The 25,619-nt window shown below is 36.4% G+C and overlaps 1 protein-coding gene across 5 annotated transcripts; it reads right to left on the reverse strand.

The window, feature by feature from the left end:
• Positions 1–2,975: 2,975 nt before the first annotated feature.
• dpp9 (dipeptidyl-peptidase 9) lies at positions 2,976–25,255 on the reverse strand. Of its 5 annotated transcripts, none has more exons than XM_058785139.1 (21): positions 25,192–25,255; positions 21,746–21,836; positions 21,421–21,659; positions 18,799–18,911; positions 18,508–18,681; positions 18,246–18,414; positions 17,621–17,731; positions 17,346–17,474; positions 15,389–15,450; positions 15,205–15,305; positions 11,746–11,923; positions 10,228–10,387; positions 9,751–9,830; positions 9,513–9,665; positions 8,461–8,596; positions 8,220–8,365; positions 7,343–7,489; positions 5,699–5,851; positions 5,199–5,341; positions 3,965–4,076; positions 2,976–3,664 (listed from the first exon to the last, which is right to left on the reverse strand). In XM_058785139.1, exons 1-21 carry the CDS (start codon positions 25,199–25,201, stop codon positions 3,572–3,574), a joined length of 2,700 nt encoding a protein of 899 aa, XP_058641122.1. In that variant the 5' UTR covers positions 25,202–25,255; the 3' UTR covers positions 2,976–3,571. The 5 variants fall into 5 exon arrangements, with proteins under 5 accessions (XP_058641122.1, XP_058641121.1, XP_058641125.1 ...); XM_058785138.1 differs by having other exon boundaries at positions 18,246–18,417; XM_058785142.1 differs by having other exon boundaries at positions 18,246–18,417; positions 21,759–21,836; positions 25,192–25,236.
• Between the last annotated feature and the right edge of the window lie 364 nt (positions 25,256–25,619).

The raw sequence follows: 25,619 nt of genomic DNA on the forward strand, positions 1-25,619 counted from the left end.
AAAGTGCACTTTGCAATGATTTTTTTGTGATTTCAAAAGAAGTACACTTATTTTGATGTTGACAAACATACTAAAGCATATGTAAATTACCTGATTATAATTTTAACTGTAATGTTATTCAATATTACATTTAAAGTAATTCATATATTTTAAATTATTTGCAACAACAATAATATTGTAAATTGCAACTTCATCATTATGATTGTGTAATTACAAATAGATGACATAGGAGTTTCAATAGAAATGACATTAAAGTATATTTTAGTTTACCATACATGCTCGTCAGTACATTCTGCACTTTAACCATATTTCATAATAGAATAATGAAATTACGTATAAAGACATACTTAACAAAACACTTGTAAGTTTACTAAATGTAAATAACATGCAATGAAGTGTCCAAAAACATTACATTTAGTTCAAACAAAGTATATTATTTCCGTGATAAGTAACCTTTTAAAAAGTATGCTAAAGTCATATTAAAACATGAGAAATCTGAGGAAAAAGTCGAAATACACTCCCTTTAGGCAAACAGAAATTTAAGCACATAACCTTGGCTGTCAAGAGATTTAACCCACCTTCAGTCAAAATGCATGTATTTGGTCACTGAAGAAGTAAAAAGGAATTTAGTGGTAATAACCGGTTCTGTTGTTTTATAGACTTAAAGAATAGTTATTTAGAACTAAAGGATGCATTTCATGATAGATGCTGTGAGTCTTGGCATAGCTGAAGTCTTGATGATGCACCTAAACGTGGCCTTGGATCTGGTCTAAGCTCATGGTCTCAGGCCGGACCACAGTCTATTTCTACTGTACTGAAGATAATCGTTACCTTAACCAGCAATCTGCACAGTATCATCACCATTACACCATTGGGCTCCGAATGGCTTGTTTAGCCTCTGTACAGCGTGGCTCAGTCTTTAAAATGTGTGGTGTGGACTCAAACTCAGAGTAGACTGAAGCTATGAACTTCAGTAGACAGTGAATGGTGTTTTAATATAAAAACACGGCTTTGAGAGTTATGCGAGTTTCTTTCACACTTTAGTCTAAAAAGCCTCTGGCGAGACACAGGTTTGTCTTCAAACTTATAGTTGACATTCACAACCATGAGATCAATATCACTGCAAAATCAGTATAGCACCAGAACGATGCAACATCTAGATCAGACTTAAGTGTGAGGCAGCACTAAAACTAAAGAATACCATTAGTAATTTCCATTTTTAAGGAAACAAGTCCATTCACGTTGATAAATTGCATTCAGTGGAAACAAATAAAAGGCATGTTTTCATTAAAACAGAGTATCTTAACCTTGCAAAGCCTTACATATGAAATCATCATTGAAAAAAATCTTTTCTTTTCTTTTTTTTTATGCATCAGGCTTTTACGGCCGTTATAGTGTGATATATAGGATAATATGGAGCTCATTCTCAAGATAGAAAAAAAAAAGCATTTTGGTGCAGTTTGATATAAATATACCCCAAAAGTAAGATGAAATTGATAGCTTATGTAAGAGTGTATGTATGTTATGCGATCTTTAAACATGAGAATCATTTATATTGCTATACTGTTATAGAGTAAAAATTTCACAGCAAAAATGACAGGACGTTTTATAGGTTGTTGCACTAAAAGGCCTTTTACTTACTAAAAAAAAAAAAAAAAAAGACAAAAAAGAAGTATAAACTATCAATTTGAAGGCATACACACTTAAAAATAAAGGTGCTTCACGATGCCACAGAAGAACCTTTTTTCGTCTAAATCAGGGGTAGGCAACGTCGGTCCTGGAGTGCCACTGTCCTGCAGAGTTTAGCTCCATACGTTGTATTTCCCTGCAACATTTATAATTGGGATGTTGAGTATTAGCCCGTTTCTGTTAGGTTTATTTATTGAATTTATTTTAATTCTTCGACTTCTACTAAATTCAAAATTGTGAACTATATCTTTTAAAGAAGTCATACATCCTATTTATGACTATTATCCAATCATATTAGGGACGCGGGTTGAGCTGGATCACTGGATAGATGGTCAGTCCATCACAAGGCTCACACATAGATTTTAAGAAGTCATTTTTAATTGAATTTCTCTTCTTTTGATATAGCATGAGGTGAAAATGTTCAGGTTTACTTCAGCATAATCGATGGCACAGTTTAACTCCATGTGGCTCAACTTACCCACCACTTTTTTGATTATGAATATGATTTGAAATGTTAATTCATATAAATATTTTGAATTATTGAACAATTATATTTTATGTAGGCCTGTTTTCTTACTAACTAGCTATTTTTGGTTCCACAAAGAAGCATTCAGTCAAAGGTTCTTCAAAGAACCATCTCTTTCTTACCTTTTTATAATCTGAAAAATCTTCTTTCGCCACAAAGAACCTTTTGAGAAACAAAGGTTCTTCAGATGTTGAAGGTTCTTTATGGAGCCATTTAAACAAAAAGGTTCTTCTGTGGCATCGTAAAGCACCTTTATTTTTAAGAGTGTGCTGCTAGACACCTTTGATTTCCTCTTTTTGTGCAATTTAGAGAACAAAAGGTGTGCCTTTTTATCATTTGAGTCACAGTGGCTGAAAGTTGCCAAATAAACTTTAAAAATAGCTCAATTTGTTGCTAGGTGTTTTTTTGAGGTTGCGCGGGTAGTCTGAAAAGAATAATGACACTTCTGTAGAAACAATTGTTCATAACTGATGAATTTGACAACATTAACCATTATTTTCCTGTTTATTAATGCAAAGCTGCTTTGAATCTGTATTGCACTATTTAAATAAACGTGACACGGCTCACCTTTCACGATCCACTCAATTCCCGGTGGATAAAAATTAAACCCCGCCCCACATTTCTCCTTATTAAATTGCGATTTTGAGTCTGCATCATATTAGAAGTAAATCAGATGGCTTATTTCACGCCGTCTTAAGTACACTGAAGTGAAAAGATTATGCTACTAAAACAGCATACATGAAAGACAAACGACCACAACTTCATAAAAAATATGTTCCTTTAATAATACACACTTAAAATATGAACTGCAGGTAGTAGTGTGAGGTGTCCTTACGTGAGAGCCACAGGACTGCGGCTAACAGTGACGCTGGAATTCATGTTGGACCGAAACACGACTGCATTCATAGAACTGAAAAAGCTTAAGTTAAATGAGCAGAGGGGGCAGGTAAGAGCATTTCTGTACGTACATGTAGAAATCCAGTCTCTGTATTCTGATAAGCCACTAACTACAAATTTAAAAAATAAAGACACATTTGGCAACATAATCAGTGTTTCAAAGGGAGCCGGAAAGGAAACGTTACCTAGATGTGGCACATAATCCAAAATTTGTTTAATGAGGTTAATGAGCTACTGGGTTCTTCTCCGTTCTCGGATGTGTCCTTTCTGTTAAAAGTGTGCCGTCATGCGCAAAATTACATGAAGTTTGGGGACGAGTCTCTGTTTCTGGCTGCTGCGAAGACACTCCTTCCAGAAAGAGTGCGAGAAAGCAAAGGCGGGTTGGGGAGCCGGTGAGGGCCGTATTCTGTTGTTGCTGCTGAAGGAAGAGGAGGAGGCTGGGAATGGAGAAGGCGCTCATCAGAGGTGCTGCTGGAGGAAGTACAGTAGCATGATCTCGTAGTGCTCTCCGGACTCAGGACAGCGGATGCTGTGCCTCTCATTGGGGTAGATCTACAGAGAACACAAACGAATCGTGGCTTAGGGGGGAAAAATATGGTAACATTTTACTTAAAGTCTTTATGTTTAATGCATGATAATTATTCATAACGTGTGTAGTAATATCTTGTAAATAATCATAACCAAATTTAAAATGCATAGTGTAACAATGAATTGATAAGTTATAATGTATGAACTGTGTTTACAGTTATTCGTGAGATTGTACAATGCATTATAAGGTGCATCACGAGGCATAATTAATGCATTATACATGAAACGTTACAAGCTTATATTTGTAATTCTTAGTTTTCAAACCTGTAGCTGATATGGCTTTCCTGCACGGATGAGTTGAGACACCAGGAAGTTGGTGTGGAAAAAGTGCACGTTTTCATCAAGGAACCCATGTAAAATAAGTAATCGGTTTGGCCTTGGAGGAAAAAAAACAAAAAAACTAGTTATCACAGAGAAAATACTAGTAATAATGATCTAACAACGCATTCGGGGAGAAGTTATCTATACGGTTCGATTGAACTTAATGTAATATACCTTGATTCAAAAGGGGGGAAACTTGAGAGGGTCTCTAATACAGCCTATTCTATCATATTTAATATTTTGAACATTTCTAAGGCCTCTAAATTGTCAACAATCAAAATCTATCAGAAAAACCTGTTCTACAAAATCTACTACATGCCTTCTGTCATCTGATTGAGAATTTTTACTTTTTTAGCAAGTAGAAGGCCTTTTAGTGTAATTCTAAAAACGTCCATCAGGTCGTGGTTCATAAGTCTTTTGTAGTATAATCTTTGATTTTTATAAAGCAAATGTAAGAATAACTTTTATATGGTTAGCAACATTTCAAGATGAACACTTACTGGACTGAAGCAACTTGGGTTTACTTGGTATCCATACATTCTTTAGAAAACTTTTTAGAAAAATTTTGAGTATCAAATACGATCATCAGGCTTTTGAGGAACTATTAGTTCATTTCTCGTTATATGTTTTGCAACACAAAAACTACAGAGCTTCGATCAAACAACTAAGCATTTGAATATCTTCTAACTAAGACATTATTGGGAGCTACAGAGCGACAACTGTACACTTTATATTTTATGCAAGAAGTCAGCAAAACTGCTATAAAGATTTCACCGATTTACTTACAACTTACATTTAGAACCGATCAATTTACAATCTGAATTTCATCTTAATTTCTGGCCATATAAATAACATCTGCACCAAACTGCATGTTTTTTTTTCTCAGTTTGGGCATCCAAATAAAACTGAGGTGTTTCATCCCAAATATGAACTCCATATTCTCATACATCATACTATATGAGCCTGATGCTCAACAAAAAATATTTTTTTTAAATAATAGGTTGAATAAACTTCCATTTAAAAGAAAATGTGATTTTTTTCTGACTATTAAAGTCAGGCTTCACAGGGTTAAATATAATCCAAAGGCAAGGAGAAACTAAAAGTTGCATGCCAAAAGCACATAATCAGGGGGAAGCACACATTGTTTGTCCTCTGGCCTGAGGCGCAGTTAACTCACTCGTTGGGAAGTTTGTCGACGTGCAGGGCGACGGAGCCCGCCTCATACCCCTGCTGGTTATTTTCAGGCACGTCCATGTAGCGTTCGGTGTAGCCGGTATCGTATGCCATCCACACCGTCACAGGAGCTCCTGCTATGGCCACCTGGAGCACAGAATGGATAACTTGCTTAACACATGATGAGAATAAAACCACAGCGACTGATTTAAGTCTCGAAGTTAAAAAAAAGAAAAGTTTGTCGCTTGTATCCAAAATACAGCTGTCACTTCTATTTTGGTAATTCCAAAAGTATAAAAAAACCTTTGATTGACTGTTACTACTATTTTAGCACATCAACAAAGTTCAGCAATTCGATCTCTGGTAAGTTGTATTTAAGACGCCACCTGCTGGTTAAAGCAGGTTTATCAACATGCATGGGTGGGGTTGAGGGATAGTTGACAAAAACTGAAAATAATTTTTTTCGAATTAAGACAACGACACTGGGGCAGCTGTAAATCTCACCTTGAAGACGTTTGGCCTGTGAATGAGGCCCATGAGAGACAGGAATCCACCGTAAGACCAACCATGGATGGCAACTCGACTCATGTCTATGAACTTGTACTTCTCTGCTACATACTGAAGTCCCTCCACCTGATCTTCAATCTCCACCTGCCCCTGAGGTTGAGGAGGAAACAATAGCAATATAAACAGAAGAGCCCTGTTTAAAACCTTATTTAAGCCTGGCATGCTGCATTCAATGATCTTTAACTTCCACCATGTGAAATACTCGAGGCGGTTTGAATGCTTCATTTAAAAATACCAATATCAAAACCTACATACACTGCTGTAAAAATATGTTTTAAAATGTTACCGATTCCTGTGATGGCAAAGCTGCATACTGTCACTTTTGCTCAAATTAAAGCATACTTGCTGGAGAAAAGTATTCATTTCTCTAAAAAGAAAAAGTCTTACTGCCCCCAAAATTTTAAAAAACTGCACATATACAGTTATTGCCAACAAGCAACCACCTAGTATTCATCCAGAACTAGCCACTACCTTACTGGTTCAAGACAAACCATAAACAAAGTTCCTTTAATAATCATTTACATGTCACAAATTAAGCAGTAGTCATGTGCCAATGTTATTACACAAACTGACTTGATATCACACCTAAGTGACCTACAATAAGCAGTGATACGAATATGAGTTGGACAGAACTGGAGGCGTCTAATTCAGTCTGAGAGTTACATGTGGGATCATGTGTCAGTGTCAGTGTGAGCCATCACTCAGGAATCATTTTAACACCTTAACATTTCACGATGATCATTTCAGACAACTTAAATTGCTGCATGATCATATTTGCGTCTATATAAAGCATTTATGCAACCTGTTTTCGAATCACACTGGCTGACCTTTGAAAAACAGGTGATAATGTGTTAAATGTGAGACTGTTTACAATGTCAGGTTCACACTCAACAAATCATGGGCCATGTGATGCACACTGCTCCACTGCTCTGTGTGATTTCTACAGCAAATGTGGCACAGAAGTGCTTCTGAAGCGGCATTTAGGTGAGTCTTTAATGTTGGTGAGAGGTGGAAGAAATGCAGAATTAAACTATGATACTAGGGCTGAGGTGGGTCAGCTTAATTTTGAGCAAGCACAGAACAGCCTTAAGTTAGTTAAGTTAGTTAGTGACGTATTGTCAAGTATGGTGACCCATACTCGAAATTAGTATTAACCCATCCAAGTGAGTAATGAACAAATGCACACACACCCGGAGCAGTGGGCAGCTATTGCTCCAGCGCCCAGGAGCAATTAGGGGTTCAGTGCCTTGCTCAAGGTATCGAAGTCCTTAGTCATGGTATCGAAGGTGGAGAGAGTGCTGTTCATTCACAATCCCCACCTTCAATTCCTGCCGGCGCGAAAATCAAACCGGCAACCTTCAGGTTACAAGCCCAACTCCCTAACCATTAGGCCACGACTACCCCCAGTAGTTACCGACTACTTAACTCAGCTGTGCAAAAACCAATCCCAGTTTATTCTCAAATATGTCAGTCAAACTATTACTGTCTATAAGTGTTCTGTTTTTTTTTTGCTAAGATTTGTTGCAATGTTGACCAGACAAATGTCTGGTTACATAAAACAAGACTGTAAGTTCTAGTTACCATTTTGTTCTTAAGGGCCCCCTCAAACTTGAGGCCTCTTTGGCATGACCCTCTTCCATCAATGACCACCACAGCATAACCCAGGGACGCCAACGTGTTCAGACGCAGATACTTCACACCCTTGTAAGAGTTGTTCACTAACTGCACCTAAAGAACAAGAAGAATCAAAACGTATTAAAAACACAAACCCATGCAACCAGTAAGATACAAGCCACTGATGCAAAAGAAATTATAAATTCTAAAGCTGAAAATTCTGGGTATGATAGGCAGGAAATAGTTAACAATTAATTTCTTCATGTTATATTTCCAAGGTATTCTTTGCCAGCCAAAAAAAAAAAAGAAAAACATTGGCAATTTTTGTGTTTTAATGCCATTTGGTGACCTCTGATTTTGTGTGAACAGGCCTTAACAACAAGAACTTTCATTTTAGGTGAAACTATTACTTTCATATGTGACCTTGGCCCACAAAACGGGTATATTTGTAGCAACAGCCAAAATTACATTGTATGGGTCAAAATTATTGTCATTAGGATATTACGTAAAGATCATGTCCATGAAGATATTTTGTAATCTCAAAACTTAATTTTTGATTAGTAATATACATTGCTAAGAACTTGATTTGGACAACTTTAAAGGTCGATTTTCTCAACATTTAGATTTTTTTGCACCCTCAGATTACAAATTTTCAAATAGTTGCATCTCAGCCAAATATTGCCCCATTAACCATACATCAATGGAAATCTTATTTATTCAGCTTTCAGATGATGTATAAGTCCCAGTTTAAAAAATTGACCCTTATGACTGCTTTTGTGGTCCAGGGTCACTTATAATGGGCATTTTTTAGAAATCTATAGGGACACTTTTCAACCAAACCCACCTGTGGGCCGCCGTACACAAACAGGATTGTGGGATGTTTTTTGCCTGGTTTTAGGTTGTGAGGTTTGTACAGCATTCCATAGAGATGGAAACCGGAACTGGCAGGGAAGCTGAATATCTCAGGAGGGACATAATCAGCCGGGCAACCTGCACAGCACAAGCAAACATGTTATTAGTAGAGCATCTGTTATTGTTTTCCATTGCTGTGTAACATCACCCTGAGCTCACGGCCCTGCTCTCACCTGTTGCCTCCATCATGCTCGCCCAGAACTCCGGCTCTTTGTGGAGCGGGTCACTGTCAGAACCCTTCAGTTTGTAGACGTGAACACACGGAGGCGTGCTCACGTTACTGTAGTGGCTAATGAACATGTCAAAGTTCTGCAACGGAACAGGAGAAACATAGTCAAGACATAGTCATGCCTTGAGCATTAGACTGAAAGCTCCTGCATTTGTTCACACAGTTCTTGTGGTATACACTACTTGTCCAACATTTGGAATAATTAGGATTTTTAATGGTTTTGAAGAAAGTCTCACCAAGGCTGCATTTGTTTGATGAAAAACACAGAAGAAAACAGTAATAATGTAATATATTTTTTCCTGTAATGGCAAAGCTGAATCCTTCAGAAATCATTCTAATATGCTGATTTCATGCTCAAGAAAAATTTATTTTATTATTAATGTTGAAACTGCTTTTGCTGTTTAATAATTTTGTAGGATGGGGGGGGACACCATAAAGTTTGGGCTAAAAAAAAAAAAAAAAAATCAGCAAGGACGCATTAAATTGACAGTAATGGCTGCTGAAAATGTAACTTTAGCACAGGAAGTTACATTTAGAAATAATGCAATTTAATTACAATTTAAATTGTAATATTTCAAAATCAACTAAACGCAGCCTTGATCAGCACAAGAGAATTCTTACAAAAACAAAAATTAAATAAAGTATAAATGCTGCAAAAGCTCAACACACTGCAGGACTGTAACATTTAGTTCTGTGTATGTCTTTCAATAACCACATTTATTATTAATAAATTAATTATTTAAAACATCTATTCATGATACCTTAACTAATGTTTGTGCAATTCAGAAAAAAACTAATGACAAAAAATGTAAAAGTAATTATAATTTTTCATGTTACATTTCCAGAGGATTCTTGGCCAGCCAAAACTTTGCATCAGCCTTTTTTGGTAAAAAAAATCATTAATAATTTTTGTTGATTTAGTGTGAACAGGCCTTAACAGTGTCACACATGTGCGCACACACACACACACACACACACACACACACACACACACACCTGGCTAACAGAGCAGCTGTGAGAGAAACCCGGCTTAGTAAGTCTGACAATTTCTCCAGGAGATTCGTAGCTCACAACATACAGATGGTGCTCGAGTGGAGTATCTTTTGTGCCCTGGAAATACACCAGTTTGGTTTCTTCATTGACCCAGATCTGCAAAAGAAGATGAAAGAAAAGTGTTACCATCCATATGGGAATTTATGGGAGACATTTGTATTTTAATTTTATTGAATAAAACCTTTGAGCCGTGTCTGGCCAAGACTTCCCACTCTCCATTCGTTAAAGCCACCTCCTCCTCTATCTGGCATTTGAAATCATCTAAACAAAAAATAAAACAAAAGGTAGTCATTAATATTACAAGCCTCCATGTTTAAGCAGAGGCCATAGTTAAAAACATGCCTCTGCACAACACTACAAAAATTACACTTTTTAATATTAATGTGTCAACACAACATAGGCGTTCATACATTTAAAATAAATGGTTTTAGGCTTCACAATAGTTTAAAAACAATAAAATCACTAGCTTGATGACATTCTGAAATATTTGAAATTATTGCAAATTTGATTTTTTTTTTTTTATATTTAAATGTTCATGAACTATTGATCAGTTAAGCATTGTACAATGTGTTAAATTATGAGGTTTTGTCATATGAAGTTCTTAATACAGTGTTATGAATGTGTTTGCATTCAATCTGTTCGAGCTCCAGCGTCTGACCTTCTGCTGGACTGTATTCTCTGGACCACTGGTGGCAGCCCGGCTGAAAGAGACTGGTTATTCTGTACAAATGGCAGAAGCCCGTTTGTGATTCGTTCACCCACAGGAAGGAGATTTTGTCATTAGTTGTTTGAATGAAGGGATAGAAAATATCATGGACCTGTTGGGAATAAGACAAGAAATAAATATGAGAGAGTAAAAATGTCCTAAAACGTATTGACCTTATGTAGCTCCGCCCCTTTTTAGTGCTTCGTTTGTTGTCTTCTGTCTTCTGGTTGCATTTCCACAGTGACTTCACGAATGAACCGCTCGTTTTAAAATCTTACTGGTTTACTGACATTTGTTAAGACATTTGCGTTCAACATTACAGTGCTCACGATAACTCTAATTTTTAACTTTACCAGCTAAATTACTCTTAGACAGCGATGCCATAGAAATATACCAACCTGGTCTCATAAAAATACGTCCCTCTGCGCACTTTTTGTGCGACACCGTTTTATGTACCTTGCTGCACGTTTCGCCGCAGTTTCAAATAGAAATGTCCACTGAGTGGCGCTAAAACACAGGTTCAATATGTGAACCCTGGCACGTTTTTATTACGCTGATATTGGTACGTATTGCTGTTTTTTTTATTACGTTGCTTCAGATACGTATTGCGGCGGTTCAGAATTCAAATATCCGGGGACTGTCGCTAAAGGTTAATGCTCTATCGTGTTGGAAATATGCCCTACACCAAATCCAGCCCTAAACCTACCCGATAGTGTTAACAAATGCAAAACTGACAGAAAACCGTATTAGCTGATGCAATTGTGCCATTTGAACTTCCTTTTACGCAGATTTTAACTGCTTTGTCGAACCGTAGTGACACGGGATTCGAACCGGTGCTTCTCGTCTCCTAAGTCCGTCTCCGTACTCCGTGAGCTACCGAACAAACTTGTCATTTATGAAGACCCATAGATATGAAGCTGGATGTTTGCGAAGCTAACGTTCATAAGCATCAGTTTTCAAATCTCCCAGCATATTAATATTGTTTTGAAGTCATAGCATGATATTCTTCAAGTAATTGTGCGAAAATTACGCTTTATTAATCGCAACTTTGTAAATTTGTGTGAAAGTGAAACTGCAGTGATATGTACTTATTGGTACGCATTTCATGTCACGCTAAAAAGTGCACCCAGGTACGTAAATGCCATGAGACCAGGTAGAAACATACAGAGTTACCGCACAAACAGAAGTTCAAACACAATATTCTAAAGATGGTGACGCACTTGTTTCGCTGGAGAATAAGGTCAATAAAAGTATTAATTTCTTTCAATTTTGCTGACCTCAAACTTTAAAAGGTAATGTAACATGTAATGTAACGCATCATAAAATATGACATTTAATTGAAGACATTCTTTCACGTCTCTATTAGCAGTATGATTTTAATATCTTTCATATGTGTGTGAAATCTGCTGGTAGCTCTGCGGTTTATCTTTTTGCTTTGGTCAGTGACCGCTGTGTTATCTTCATACTCACATTGATCCAGATGTCGGTGACCTCCTCGTAGATGATGAAGGGCTGGACTCCCTCAGGCATGGCTTCCACATGCTCCTCCCACTGCGGATCATCCACGCTCACAGGTATGAAGAGCGCGGGCGGTAACAGCACTAACTGCAGCTTCTGTTGACTGCGGTCTAGCAACACTGCCCAAGCACTGGGAAGAGACATATAATTATGGAACATTGAGATACTATTAAAGTGTTTTTTTTATATTTTTAATTTTTGTTTTGATTTTTATATCCTCCTTTTTCATTTAAAGTTTTAGTAATTTTGTTGTGTTGTCATTTTTATATTTTTAAATATGACTACAAAGCTTTTATTATTTTTTTTATTTCAATTTGTTATTTTAGTACATCAGTTAAAAAGAGAATTTTTGCCTTTGCAACTAGCTGAAATAAAATCTGATTTTAAGTTTTTATATATATATTAGTGCTGTCAAACAATTAAATCGCATCCAAAAGAAAAGCTTTTGTTTACATAATATATGTATGTGTACGGTGTATATTTTAGGGATGCACAATATAATCGGCCACCATATCGGTATCGGCCGATAAATAATGCATTATTTCCTGCAGAGGAAACTTCAGATGCGCACAGTTCACCATGATGGTTTTCAATTGCTTGAAATATTATTGGAATCACTTCGAAAAGGAAAATACAGTGAAGTGCAACATGTGCAGGGCAAGTCTGTCATATTATAATGAGAATATTATTGTAAAATAATGAATGGAATCTTTTTGCCCATGTTTTAGCGCATTGTTACGGGAAGAGCGCATCCACAACGGAGCTACACATTCATGACTAGCGCAGTTAAGTTCGCTTGTGCATTTGCAGCCTTTTGTGCAATTGTAGGTTGTAATACTGTAATTATTTTATGCATATATATTTGATTTATCTCATAGGCCTATAGAATTCATTTGGTTAAGCTAATAGATCGCTTCTGTGATAATCTTTAGCTCAGCGCATACAGCTCAAACAGCAGCGCACAACATTAATAACTATATGATTGGGACTATCATATATATAATATTATAATGAGAACATTATTATAAAACGTTGTGAATTCTTTGGTTTAATTTGTCATGTTTCAGCGCGTTGTTGCGGGAAGAGAGCATCCTCAACAGAAGTTACACATTCTGGTTGTAACTTAGTTCGAGTTCACTTGTGCATTTGCGTCTTTTTGTGCATACAAGTTGTAATATTATGTTTAGTTTATGTTGTATAAATAGCTGATTAATCTCATATATGATTCGTTTCCTTGAGTTAAATAAGCTGCCAGCAAGCTTCAGTTTACCAGTGTTCTTTCAGCTCAAAGTTTCAGCGCACAGCACCTCGAACAGCAATGCACAACATTAATAACAATGATTGGGACTATCATATATATAAGATTATAATGAGAACACTATTATAATAAAACATAGTGAATTCTTTGGTTTAATTTGTCGTGTTTCAGCACGTTGTTGCAGGAAGAGCCAAGAGCGCGTCACTTCTTATTAGCACGTAACTTAGTTCAAGATCACTTGCGCATTTGCGTCTTTTTGTGCATATATAAGTTATAATATTATGTTTATGTTGTATAAATAAGTGCTTCAGTTTACCGGTGTTCATTCAGCTCTTCAGCAGCGCATGCAGCTAAAACGGCATGCTGCTATTTGAAACAGCGATATTAATTTAAGATACTTATTTTTCAAAATCATTGATATATTAATAATAATAACCACCACTTTTATTCTTATCTTATTTTCATCAACAATATGGTTTAATTAAAATAATTTCAAATGCGTCTATGTTTGCGTGAATCATTCGTGATCCAGCTTCACCTCCAGAAGAAGTGAGTATAAGGTTCTTTTATGAATCTTTGCAAATCGCCTTTCCTAATAATGTACTAGTTAGCAAGTTTCACAATGAATGCGCCTAAAGTTAAAGTGCCCCTTTTATGAATTTTTGAAAATTACCTTTCATGCAGTGTGTAACAGCTCTAAGTGAATGAAAACATCTTGCAAAGTTTTAAATCTGAAAGTGCACCGTGTATAAAGTTATTGTCTCTCAAAAGAAAGAGTCGACTCTGAATCATTGAAACGAGTCGTTTTTAAAACGAATCCCAAGCCGTTTCATGGTGACGTCAACATGAAACTTTAGCATACTGCCCGCCCACTCGCTGGTCTTTTCGCATTGGTCTGAATGAAAATGCACATTCATTCTTTGCCACCAGGTGCCGCTTTTAGAGCGGTAAAATAGCGGTGTCCCCGGTAACACTGCACACAAAGCAGCACTGCGCTCACAAACGCTGCTTTATCAGGCATTACAGGCGAGATGAAAATGAGACCAATCGGACCAATCACCGCAGATTAGCGTCACACAAAGGACGGGTTTGGAAAAATGAATCGTTGAGTGAATCGTCTGGGAGTCGTTGAGCAAGTAAGGTAAATGCATATTATAAGACAATGAAAGTGTTTTTTGACCTTGCATGCATGTCAACCTGCTGTTGGGGACTCCCATTAGGGCTGTCACAATAACTACTTTTTGTTGTGCGATATATTGCACCAAAATTAATTGCGATAAACGATATTATTGTAATTTTAAGACAATTTTATTTCACTAATTATATAATTACAGTATGACAATATAATAGAATAATAATGCAAGTACACTCTTTCAAAGAACAAAGAACATTTTATTCTTAAGAATATTTAGACAATGGAACCGAAATGTGAAAAAAAAATATGCTAAATAAATAAAACAAATACCGGCTCATTCACGTTAATTGGCTCTCCTCTCTCATTTGGCTTAAAGCCAAAATGTTCCCACACTGGCTGTAGTTGTCACGAAACGCAGTGGGTTCACGCCTTCTCTTCACCTGTCGCTGTCCGCTCTGTGTGCGTGTGTGTGGGGGAGACGCTGCCTAAGCCCCGCCTCCGCCACAGAGAGCAGACGAGATGACAGAGGCAGCGCGATCGACTAAAATGTTGGTGATATTCATTTTTATGTAAAAAAATTAATTTAATCATTATTTTTAATTCTAAAAAAATGATCAGTTGCAATATATCGCGGCACCAAAAATGATCGCGCTCATTTCCATATATCATGCGATAAGTCGATATATCGATTATCGCGACAGGCCTAACTCCCAAAACCAAAATATGAACCTTTCATTACCCATAATAGGGGCACTTTAACAGTCTCTCAGAGAACAGAGGGGCGGGGTGAGCTGAGCTCATTAGCATTTAAAGGAACATGTGGCTCACTGTGAACAGAGCTGTTTTTAAAGGTGGGGTAAGCGATTTCTGGTAGCCAATGTTGACATTTGAAATCACCAACACAAACACGCCCCTACCCCAAAAGGATCTCGCCCCTATTTTGATATCGCCATATGAACACAGAAAGATTACACAGGAAAGACCTGAGAGTGAATTTCTTAAAGTACTTGTTACTTACAATTTACCATCTTTTGTCCATCCAGCTCTTGCAATGTACTCAACCCCAGGAAAGAGCGTGGTGAATGGGAGAACAAGCTCTTTGTTTTGTGTGCTAATAATCTACAAAAAGATAAGAGATCATTATAAAGCCTTTCAACTAGGCATAAAAGAAAGAAAAAGTGAGCTCAGGCACAAGCACCTACCTTGCCTTGTTGGTCGGTCCGAATCTCTGCTAGTTTCAGGCTAATTTGAGGGTTCTTACTTCCTACAAGCATCCAGAGGGGATTATTAGCATAACAATTAACAACTCCATTGACAAAATATTGCTAATATACAAAATGATGCAAAGAATGAGCTGTAATCTTAAGAATACACTTATGAATTGCGTTTCCACATGCATGTATGCCATAATTTCTGGCTTCAGTTACACTTAATGATTCTGCTAATGACTAAGTACTACTGAGGAAGTTGAGGGGAGATGGACATTATGGGTAAGTCAACAGCCTCTTTGATCGATTCAGTTAGTCAGTTAGATTGATTCAAGCTAATAACTTATTAGCCATTCATGACATTTGTTCACAAAACAATGCACAGGTTCCACCAGGAATGTACTGGCCATTGGGAGCACCGGGACATTCCTGGTGGGCCGATCACTGACGCGAGGGAGACCTCCCCCACATTACAGCACATGGGAAACTGCAAAAAGTAAATACTCCTAAAGTGTGAAGTGGCCGTGCAAAAGTATAGCAGGATCAGTTACCCACACAAGCGCTGAAGAAGGTGAGCTGTGCTTCTGCCACAATGTAAGGTGATAAACAGCACAAGTTGCTTGATCCATTCAGACATGACACAGAACTGTGTTATACAGTCATGTGATATGAGAACATTAAAGATTCTGTAGTGATGCTGGCTGAAAACAGCCACAACAATGTAAACTGCACGACGAGATCCATTGGAAAACGCAAGTACTTGTCAATTCAGCACCATAGTAATTTAATTTGTTATTAACACTGTACAAATAGCCTATAGTGTTTTGGCAGAAATATATTTATTATAAATGTTAGTGTTATTTCTTATATTAAATACTGGGGAATATTACTTTTATAGAAGATGTTTTTGTAGTTTCTACATGTTTATGTTTTTTCCATAGTTTATCACTTATTTTAAAAACCATATAACCATGGTTTTAATTCTTGTGACCACTATCTTATTAATACTAGTCAGTTAAAAGGTTAAACAACTCTGAATTCTAAGCAAGAACTTATTTCTCTTTAGAAGTTCAGTTCTAAATAATTTTAATTGAAGTAAAATGTTAATTCGGTAAGATCAGCCTGATTACAGATAAATATCAGTGTCTTAAATAAATTAGGTGTTTACTGATTAAAAATATTAAAGCTCTTAAAGGGACAGTTCACCCAAAAATGAAAATGGTCATCATTTACTCAACATCATGTCATTCCAAACCTGTATAAATTTCTTTCTTTTGTGGAACATAAAAAAAGAAGATAATTTAAGAAATTCAAGAAATTGTTGTCCATACAGTAGAAACAAGGGTAACCAAAATGGTCTGGCAACATTCTACAAAATATCTCTTATGTTCCACAGAAGAAAGCAAGTCATACAGGTTTGGAACGATATGAGAGTAAGGAAATGATAACAGAACTTATTAGCAATAAATTTCCTGCATTCTAGCTCAAAATCAATGCTTTACTGTCAAGTGTATTTCTGTGTGACAAAAATGTATTACTAAGTTTGCTGCTTTTGATGTGAATTCAGTAATATCTATCATTATTTGTTTGTGCTGTTTTATTTATTGATTTATTTACTCCAGTTGAAGGCCCTATAACCTAGCAAAACATTCACAGGGGATCTCGTGGGCCGGATGGGCTGGATTTGTCCAGGGCCAAATTTTAAACCCAGTCCAGCCCTGGCTTCCACTGTATGTTGTTTTTGTTTAACCGGCGAGGCCACTGCAATATAAATGCAATATGTCTAGAACTACTGGCTTTTGCACAAGGCAGTCTCATCACATTCAGTTCAGATGGCAAACTCACAATTGTGCTAAATCAGTACAGAAACATTATCTATATTACAGTGTGGTGATTCATTTGCACATATGCATATGTTTGTGCTGTTTTAACAGTGCGTGTTTGTGATTACCGGTGCGAGGATATCTGTACACATCTGCCTTCCGCTCCTCCAAAGCTGGTGAGGGCACATGAATAATCTCTACTTCTGACTCGTCAACCTCTTCATACAGCAGCTGGAGCGTTCTGCCTCCATCTGCATCTGCAAGCAAACAAGAACAGGATGATAAGGGTAGGCAGCAGGTGGCTGACGCATTTTGTGTATAAAAGGGCAAATGTTCAAAGAAAAAAAACGTCAAAGAGAAAGTCAAAAAGACTGACAACTACTGCTTTAGGTGTCCCACAAACCTTCAGGAGCAGCTGGAGACCACCAGTATCCTGTGAAGCGATCAAACTCCTCCTGAATCACAAAGGTTGCGACACCAGCAGACTTTGGGTCTTCCTTGACGTTATTCAATCCTGTCCAAGGGTAGTAGAAATATCAGATTTCAGAAAGGTCTATTCACTGTAACTGATGTGTTTTCTATCTGCATCAATGCTCAAAGGGGGGGGGGGGGGGGGTGAACATTTAATTAAACAAATAAAAAAAAATAAAAACACATTAAAAGAAAAGGGTTTTCAATGAGCAAAACCCACCTCCATGAGATTACTTATTCACCAAAGTTCAATATTTTCTATTTGGAAAAATTCTTGAATAGTATTAATAGCGATAATGTTGCAAACCATTTATCTGACTGTAAAGTATAGCCATTAATCATAAAGGCATGAATAATCTTCATATACACAAAGCTTCCAGGAATATTTCCAGTTATTTTCAGCTCATTGTCTTTGTGTTGCACCTGCTGCACATTGCATTGCACATTGCACATAGTGCACATTTTGGGTGACCTAACCTTTTTAAGTTGAAAATAAGTGAGAATATCCTTAATAGTCAACACTATAACTGCTTCTGCATACTAACAGATCAACAAACCTTTATGACAGAAAGTAAGTCTTCGCTCATCTCCAGTTTCGATATTCGCCACCCACAGGTCGTTGTTGTTTATGAAGGCAATGAAACTGGGATCACCAGGCGAAATCTTGGGGTCCATGCGAATCCCTGAGCACTGAGTCTTAATTTCCACAGGCTTCAATGGGGCAGCCTGCTAAACATCACATGACTTTCAGGCATGGGGACACACAGCTTTCCAAGAAATATCAAACAGAGCGCGGCAGAAAAAAACAGCTAGACTCACAATGAAGCCGTTATCGCCACCATCATGGCAATAGAAAAGGCTGTTGCTTGCTTGGAAGAGGAAAAGGCCGCTTTGTGCGTGATAGTCGTAGGACGTGATGCCGAAGACCCCCAGACGCTTCCTCTCACGGAGAAGCTCCTCCTCACGGGAATATACGCCATGATGCGGAGTCGCCTATAAGACGAACAAAAATTTATATAATTAATGTTATAAAGTTATTAATATGTTATAATGCCTCATGTGTGTGTTTTTGCTGCCGTTAATGTAACAGAACAAAACATGAAAAAATACCTGAAAGTGATCTAACATCTGTTTCCATGATAACACCAGAAGGGCTTCTTTCCGTATTTTCTTTGGGATTTCAGAGTATAATAATGAGTTTTCTCTGCTCCCATAGGGCATTCCTATTTGAGTACGAGGAAAACGACAGAAATTATAGAAACCTACAAATGATAAAAACTTTGTACTATTTGAACAGAAACGCAGAAAAACCTGGCTCATACAAATCATTTGATATTAATGATACAGGGGAAAAAGTCTCACCAAAAAATACTGAATTCTTGAAATTTGTTCACCATAATCTTATTATTATTGTAAGATATACTACCAATTAATAGTTTGGGATAAGTAAGTATCTTTAAAAATATATATATATATATTTGACAGTAAAATTCAATGTTACAAAAATGTACATTTAAAATATATATATATATATATATATATATATATGGTTCTTTTGAACTTTATATTCAAAGATCATGATAAAAAGCATCAGTTTCCACAAAAATATCAAGCCGCACAACTGTTTTTTTTTTTTTTTATATTGATAAGAAATGTTTCTAAATCAGCATATTAGAGTGATTTCTAAAGGATCATGTAACACACAAACTTTGCCATCACAGAAATAAATTAAGACTTTTAAAATATATTAAAACTGAAAACAGTTGTTTTAAATGGTAATATTTAAGATTCAGAATATGCCTTTTTTTTAATGTATTTTTGATCAAATAATGCAGCTTTGGCGAGTATAACTCTTAAATACATTTTAAAAAATCTTGCAGACTCTGTAGTGTATATGGTCATGCGGTACGACCAGAAAGTCATGTAGTCCAACCAACATGCAGAAACGTGAGGGGGACAAAAAAAAACAAACAGGAAATGATACCATAAATATTCCCTCTGCACACCCTCATGTCTAAGTCAATACTAGGGGTGGGGGAGGGAAAAAAAAATCAATACAGCTAGGGCTGTGCGATTTGGGGAAAATATCTAATTGCGATTTTTTTGACAGATATTGCGATTGCGATTTTAATTTTGCAAAGTCAAGTTTCAGCTCAATATTGTCAATAGTGTGCAGTACAGTATGGGTATTGTTCTCTGCTGAAAAAAAAACAATAGAAACCATCACAGAAATTCTTATGGTTTCCATTAAAACCATTACAAAATTCCTTTTTGTAGTGTGTTTTCGGCATTATTGCAATAGGAATTACTGTTGTTCTGTTGGTTCCCATCTGCCAAATTACATCCCACCAATAGAATCCATCAAATGCCAGTAGACACTAGCTATATTAAAACCAATACAATTACCATTATAACCCTTAAATCCATTACATTTTCTATTGTGTTTTGGGAGGGGTTCTATTGTTTTTCCAGCAGGGAAGATTATAATGGTATTATTACTTTTACAGAATTTACTTAATTACTGAATTTCACCAGAAAGATGTGTTTATTTTGTGTAAATAAAGAACTGTATTACTTTAGTCAATTATTCAAGTATTATATAGGTTACATAGGCTGATTTATTCATTTTTAAGTATTTGGGATTTTAAGAACAAGTGGAAAATGTGCTGAATGTTTCATTATATCCAAGTGAAATTAGCAAAGCAGTTAGACTGAATTTACATTTGTTTCAAACGCGGAGCCAGGCACGAGTTGACACAGGTTACGCACATGCGTCAAGCCTCGTCCATAATGCCAGATGCGGTCGTGCGGAGCCGGGCGCGAGACCGCGAGTATAAACGAGCATTACAAAACAGGCTGCGTGTGTGCGGCAAGTGTAAACAGCTCGTCCGTGAGACGCGGGATATGCGCCGCATGGGGCAGAGAGGAGCGAGTTTGAGAAGCATTCAGAGACGCAGGCTGTGTGTTTCTGAATTGGAAATAGCGAACATGCATTATAAACTTATTTCAAATTAGAATCTGTTGGGGAGATAAAATGTGTAAGATAACGTTCATGTACTAATAAAAACAAATAAGAAAATGTATATTTTATTCTCCAGTACCGATAAGGGAGCTCTTTTGCGTTGTGGCACAGCTTTTGCAAATTAACCTTTTTTGTTCAGTGTCTGTCATTTCGAAGCCGAAGTAATCTCACATTACATAAAATTTTCTTTAGTATTACTTTGCCTGACTATTGATCTGACCTTGTAGATGCCATAATCCCACTTTCTATTTATATCTATTTCCATGTATATTTATCTATTTCCATGTATAACGCTTCTCATAGCTATGTGAAAATAAGTGTATAATTGGAACAGATTGTTAGAGCTGATCTGACGATCTGAATGAGAGAGAAAGAGAGAGAGATGCAGAGCAGGGCGACGCGAGTAACAGTATTAAGAACAGCTGCTTTAAAACATATTTAGAAGTCACCATTCCTATATGAATAGATTTTTACGTGCACCCCTAGTTTTCTCTTCCTCTTCTCTAAAGCAGTGCAGCATGGCCTCTCCCCCTTTGCTGCGTGTTCCTGGGGCGGGTTTCTTTATGCTCAAAGAGCAACATTACACACTAACTAACATTAAAAAAGTGAAATCGCAATCAACCACCCCTTTAAAAATCGCAATAATATTGATTATTAATATACAATAATATAACACGTTGACTGTGTTCAAATTGATGGGAAAATGGTACCAAGGTAGTAGAGCCGGTGCGAGTGAGGGCCGGACTCATCATGCTTCTGAACGAACTGGAAGTCATGGGGCGCCTTGTTTATGATCATTCCCGAGTACTTCCGGCTGCCGTGAATAATGTCACGCAAGCCATCCCATGAGTGCTTCTCCACAAAAAACTGGGAAGGGACGTCATCCATTTCCACAACCTCCGTGCTGTCTGAGATGTCATCTACTGCGGTCATTCTGACAGCTGCAAAACTGAACACAGGAGCGATTCATCAGCCTAACATGAGAGCCGTTTGATGTATAACAAATGGACTAATGTCAGGAAAACGTTCCTGTACCTTTTCCAACTACCTTCAGTTTCGTCTTCAAGTTTCACCCTTTTTCCTCTATACATTAACCAGCACACAGCCCTCAACAAGATCTGGCAACCTGCAGGAAAAAGAAGAAAAATGTCAAAACATGCATTTATCCCATGATTTACTCGACTGTTACAATAATGTAATGTCGTTAAATGATCTTCGTTGGGGGTCTTAGTAAAACAAAAAACAAAAAAACCGATAATCAATTTTTTTGGTTAACCGCATGTCATAATTTTAATTAAAACTCACAGCCTTAACACAAGCAATTTTGCAGTCGATTTTCAAAAAACAAACAAATAATTGGGTAAATTACTGATTTCAAATTACAAGACAACAATTGTAATTAGTAATTAAATTAAATTATATAATTAGAATATTTTTTTAGTTTATCACCCTGATTGGAATAGGATAATCTTGTACCATATTAAAACAAATATACAAAGTGCATTAAACATTATGTCAGGCTTTCCCAGAGTTTGTAGGTTGTTGATAGCTAATAATTAAATAAAAAGTAAAATTAAATTAAATAATTTAAAAATAAAACACTTAAACACAAAAATAAAATGGTCAGACTATTAATTGATATCATAGAACTGCAAACATGCAAATGTGTTGTTGAACTATTGACTTAATTATTAACTTAAAATTTTAGGGAATACTTTAGGTAAATATAATAATTAAAAGAAATTTGGCAGACAGAACTTCCGTATTACATGTAAATATGAAATTACAATGTGAAATTTCAGTTTGAATGACAAAACCCTGACAGCAGATATGCAATGTTGAGAAAACACTCTTTAAAAGTGAAATGCTAACTGCAATACCCTATCATGGAAACAAAAAACTTATCTGTAAGCAAACTTGAACTTCTTTACCAAAAAGATCCAAACATACAAATGCAGTAGACCTTTTTATAATTAACCTAAATGATAAATGAAGATTAAGAAAATCAAATTAGGAAAAATTTACTGCCACGGTATGAATAATGCGTAATCATTTGATTGACCATTTTAAATACATAAAACCAGTTACTATTCAGTCCTGCATGCAGTAAACTGCAGAAATGAGTGCAATTCGGTCAGAATGTGCTTTCCAGTAGGAGGGTCTCCGAGGTTTCAGAACTAAGATGACGCATTAGCATGAGGAATGTTATTAATCTCAGCTCTGTGTGGAGTTGGTATGAGTGATGTCACGGAGGAGGAAGTAGGACAGATGCTAATATTCCAAAAATGTGATGATGGTATTATTACACCTTTCCTTAACAATTGATGATGTGGTAAGCTGTGCAAAGAGGTTGTGAGATGCATCTGTGAAAACTATACTGCGAGCTAGTATTGTTGCTCATTTCACATGGTAATAGACTAGATTGAAGACACAGCCTGTTTAACTGTGAGAGTCAGAGAGAGGGTGGAAACTGACAAGAAAAACTACATTTAAAAATAAAAAGGTGGAAAAAATACTACATAAATGTACATTATGGCCCCTTTAACAATACAATATTTGATTGACACTAAACAAAAAGCTATACAATTAACATCAAAACAACATATTTGGAAACAAACTCAGTGTTTCAAAGCAGTGAAAGCTGCTTGTAAAGGACAAAATACACAATGTTTCCAACATGACTGTAAATCTCTCTTCTTAGTTAGAAATACAGTGTTGCTCACTGAAAACATAATAAATTGAGCATTTATTGTTGAATTGTTATCTTAACACTAGAGGCACATACGATTTGTAGCTAGCGGCTCTTAATTTGTATTAAAGACATAATCTAACAATAGTTGGTCCCAATATTATTAAATATAAACCCAGTGCGAACGTGAACCTGAGTTTGCCATGAGAATTTGTCAGGATGTTGTTTTTTGTTGAACAAGTTTAGTCGTCCCAGAACTGACATTGGTTGTATAAATAAAAAACAAATCAAAATTACAACACTTATAAGATAACTAATGAAACATTAGATATTTGATCTGTTTACCTGTATCTCATGTGACCATTAACCAACATTAGAAAACCGTGATAATGCAAATGTGTTGTTGAAATATTAAACCTAAATTTTAAAGGATATATAAAACGGTTGAGGGTTTCAGCTGTCACAAAAGTCTGGGAACCCCCTGCTGTAGTTCATTTTTCAATTCAATGGTGATATTACACTTTTGATTCACTTTGGGAATCACATTCCTTACATGCAATTCGATTTGGCCATCAAATGTGACCCTGGACCACAAAACCAGTCTTAAGTAGCACAGGTATATTTGTAGCAATAGCCAACAATACATTGTATGGGTCAAAATTATTATTATTAAGCAAAGATCATGTTCCATGAAAATATTTTGTAAAGTTATATCAAAACTTATTTTGATTAGTAATATATGCATTGCTAAAAACTGAATTTGGACAGCTTTAAAGGCGATTTTCTCAATATTTTGATTTTTTTTTTTTCACCCTCAGATTCCAGATTTTCAAACTTGTCACTCGGCCAAATATCGTCCTATTATCCTAACAAACCATAGATCAATGGGAATTTTATTTATTCAATTTAAAAAAAAATTACCCTTATGAAGACTGGTTTTGTAGTCCAGGGTCACAAATGTTTTCTATTCGATAGTAAATATTGCACGCCCTTATGAAGACACTCACTCACACATTCTCGTTATTAGCTCCATTTGCGCAGATAAACAGCCTTCGCTACCGGCTAATACACATTTCCCGAGGAATGGCGCGTTTTAAACAGATCTTTATGTGATTTGTGTGGGTTATCGTCTTATGTTTTGTATGACTGGAGTCAGAATCAGCTGATGAAGGAATGACATGTTTGACCGGTTATTTGTGTTTTGTCAGTGCTAACAGTTAGCCGATGTGCTAACGTTACTGAACCTGGATGACGGGAAGTAAAGTCAATGACAAGATTACACTCATTAGCTATAATTATATTATTACTTAAGAATCATGCCTTCTACATAGCAGATCTCATGTACGTTGAGCAGTTACTGACGCTAGTATTATTATTATTATTCATAATAATATGAGGTGATATCATCATGCTAGCACATTATCTCTCCGCGTTTTCCAGCTCAATCAGCTGAGCTTTATATTGTCAAACACTGAAGCGCCTTCCTCAGCTCGTCATCGCATTATTACAGATGATGAGGAGTATGTGCGGATGATTGTCAGAGATCATCAGCTGATTTCATGTCTGCTCGGCCTCTGTTGACGGGCCGCTCACAGCAAACCGCATTGTTATGAACATTATCGTTTCAATTCATGATCGCGCAACATCGCACGTCTGTACTTACAGATAGACCCTCAAAGAAAACTCTCATCTGTGACCTGTCGATTTCCTAAACGTATTTGCAGGTAAAAACACAGTCCATAAGCATGAGAACAGCACAAAGCGACAGTCATGAGTGCTGAGGAAAACCAACCGGACATCATCAGCCACACCGGAAGCGCTGACGAACTCCAACTTCCGCTTTCTGTCTAGCCGCATTCACTCCAAATAGAAAATATAAGCACTTTAATTAGTTTTAAACATACATGTAAAGTAAATCAAATTATTACCACATTACAGTTTTGATTTTGTTATGTAACCTAAATGTGTAGAATACTGATATACAATAACAATAGCCTATATAAATCGCAGTATATTTAAAAGTCCTATAAAATAGCGTTTCTCGGTAAATTTCTCATACAGGTCTTTGTTTGCTGTTTAAATAAAATGTTTAAATAACGTTTATATTAAAATATTATAGATAAAAAGAGTAATATGTGTTTGCTGTTGTTTAAATTAAATTCATTCAGCTCCATATTACGTTTACATTTACATTTAGTCATTTGGCAGATGCTTTTATCC

The sequence above is a fragment of the Onychostoma macrolepis genome, chromosome 08, assembly GCF_012432095.1.
Source record: "Onychostoma macrolepis isolate SWU-2019 chromosome 08, ASM1243209v1, whole genome shotgun sequence".
In the NCBI taxonomy this organism is placed as follows: domain Eukaryota; kingdom Metazoa; phylum Chordata; class Actinopteri; order Cypriniformes; family Cyprinidae; genus Onychostoma; species Onychostoma macrolepis.

Coding starts and splice junctions, on each gene's coding strand:
- dpp9 (XM_058785138.1), bottom strand. Junction 10,388..11,745: donor TCACCGACATCTGGATCAAT/GTGAGTATGAAG, acceptor TATTCCCAACAG/GTCCATGATATTTTCTATCC. Junction 7,490..8,219: donor TTGTGTACGGCGGCCCACAG/GTGGGTTTGGTT, acceptor CTTGTTCTTTAG/GTGCAGTTAGTGAACAACTC.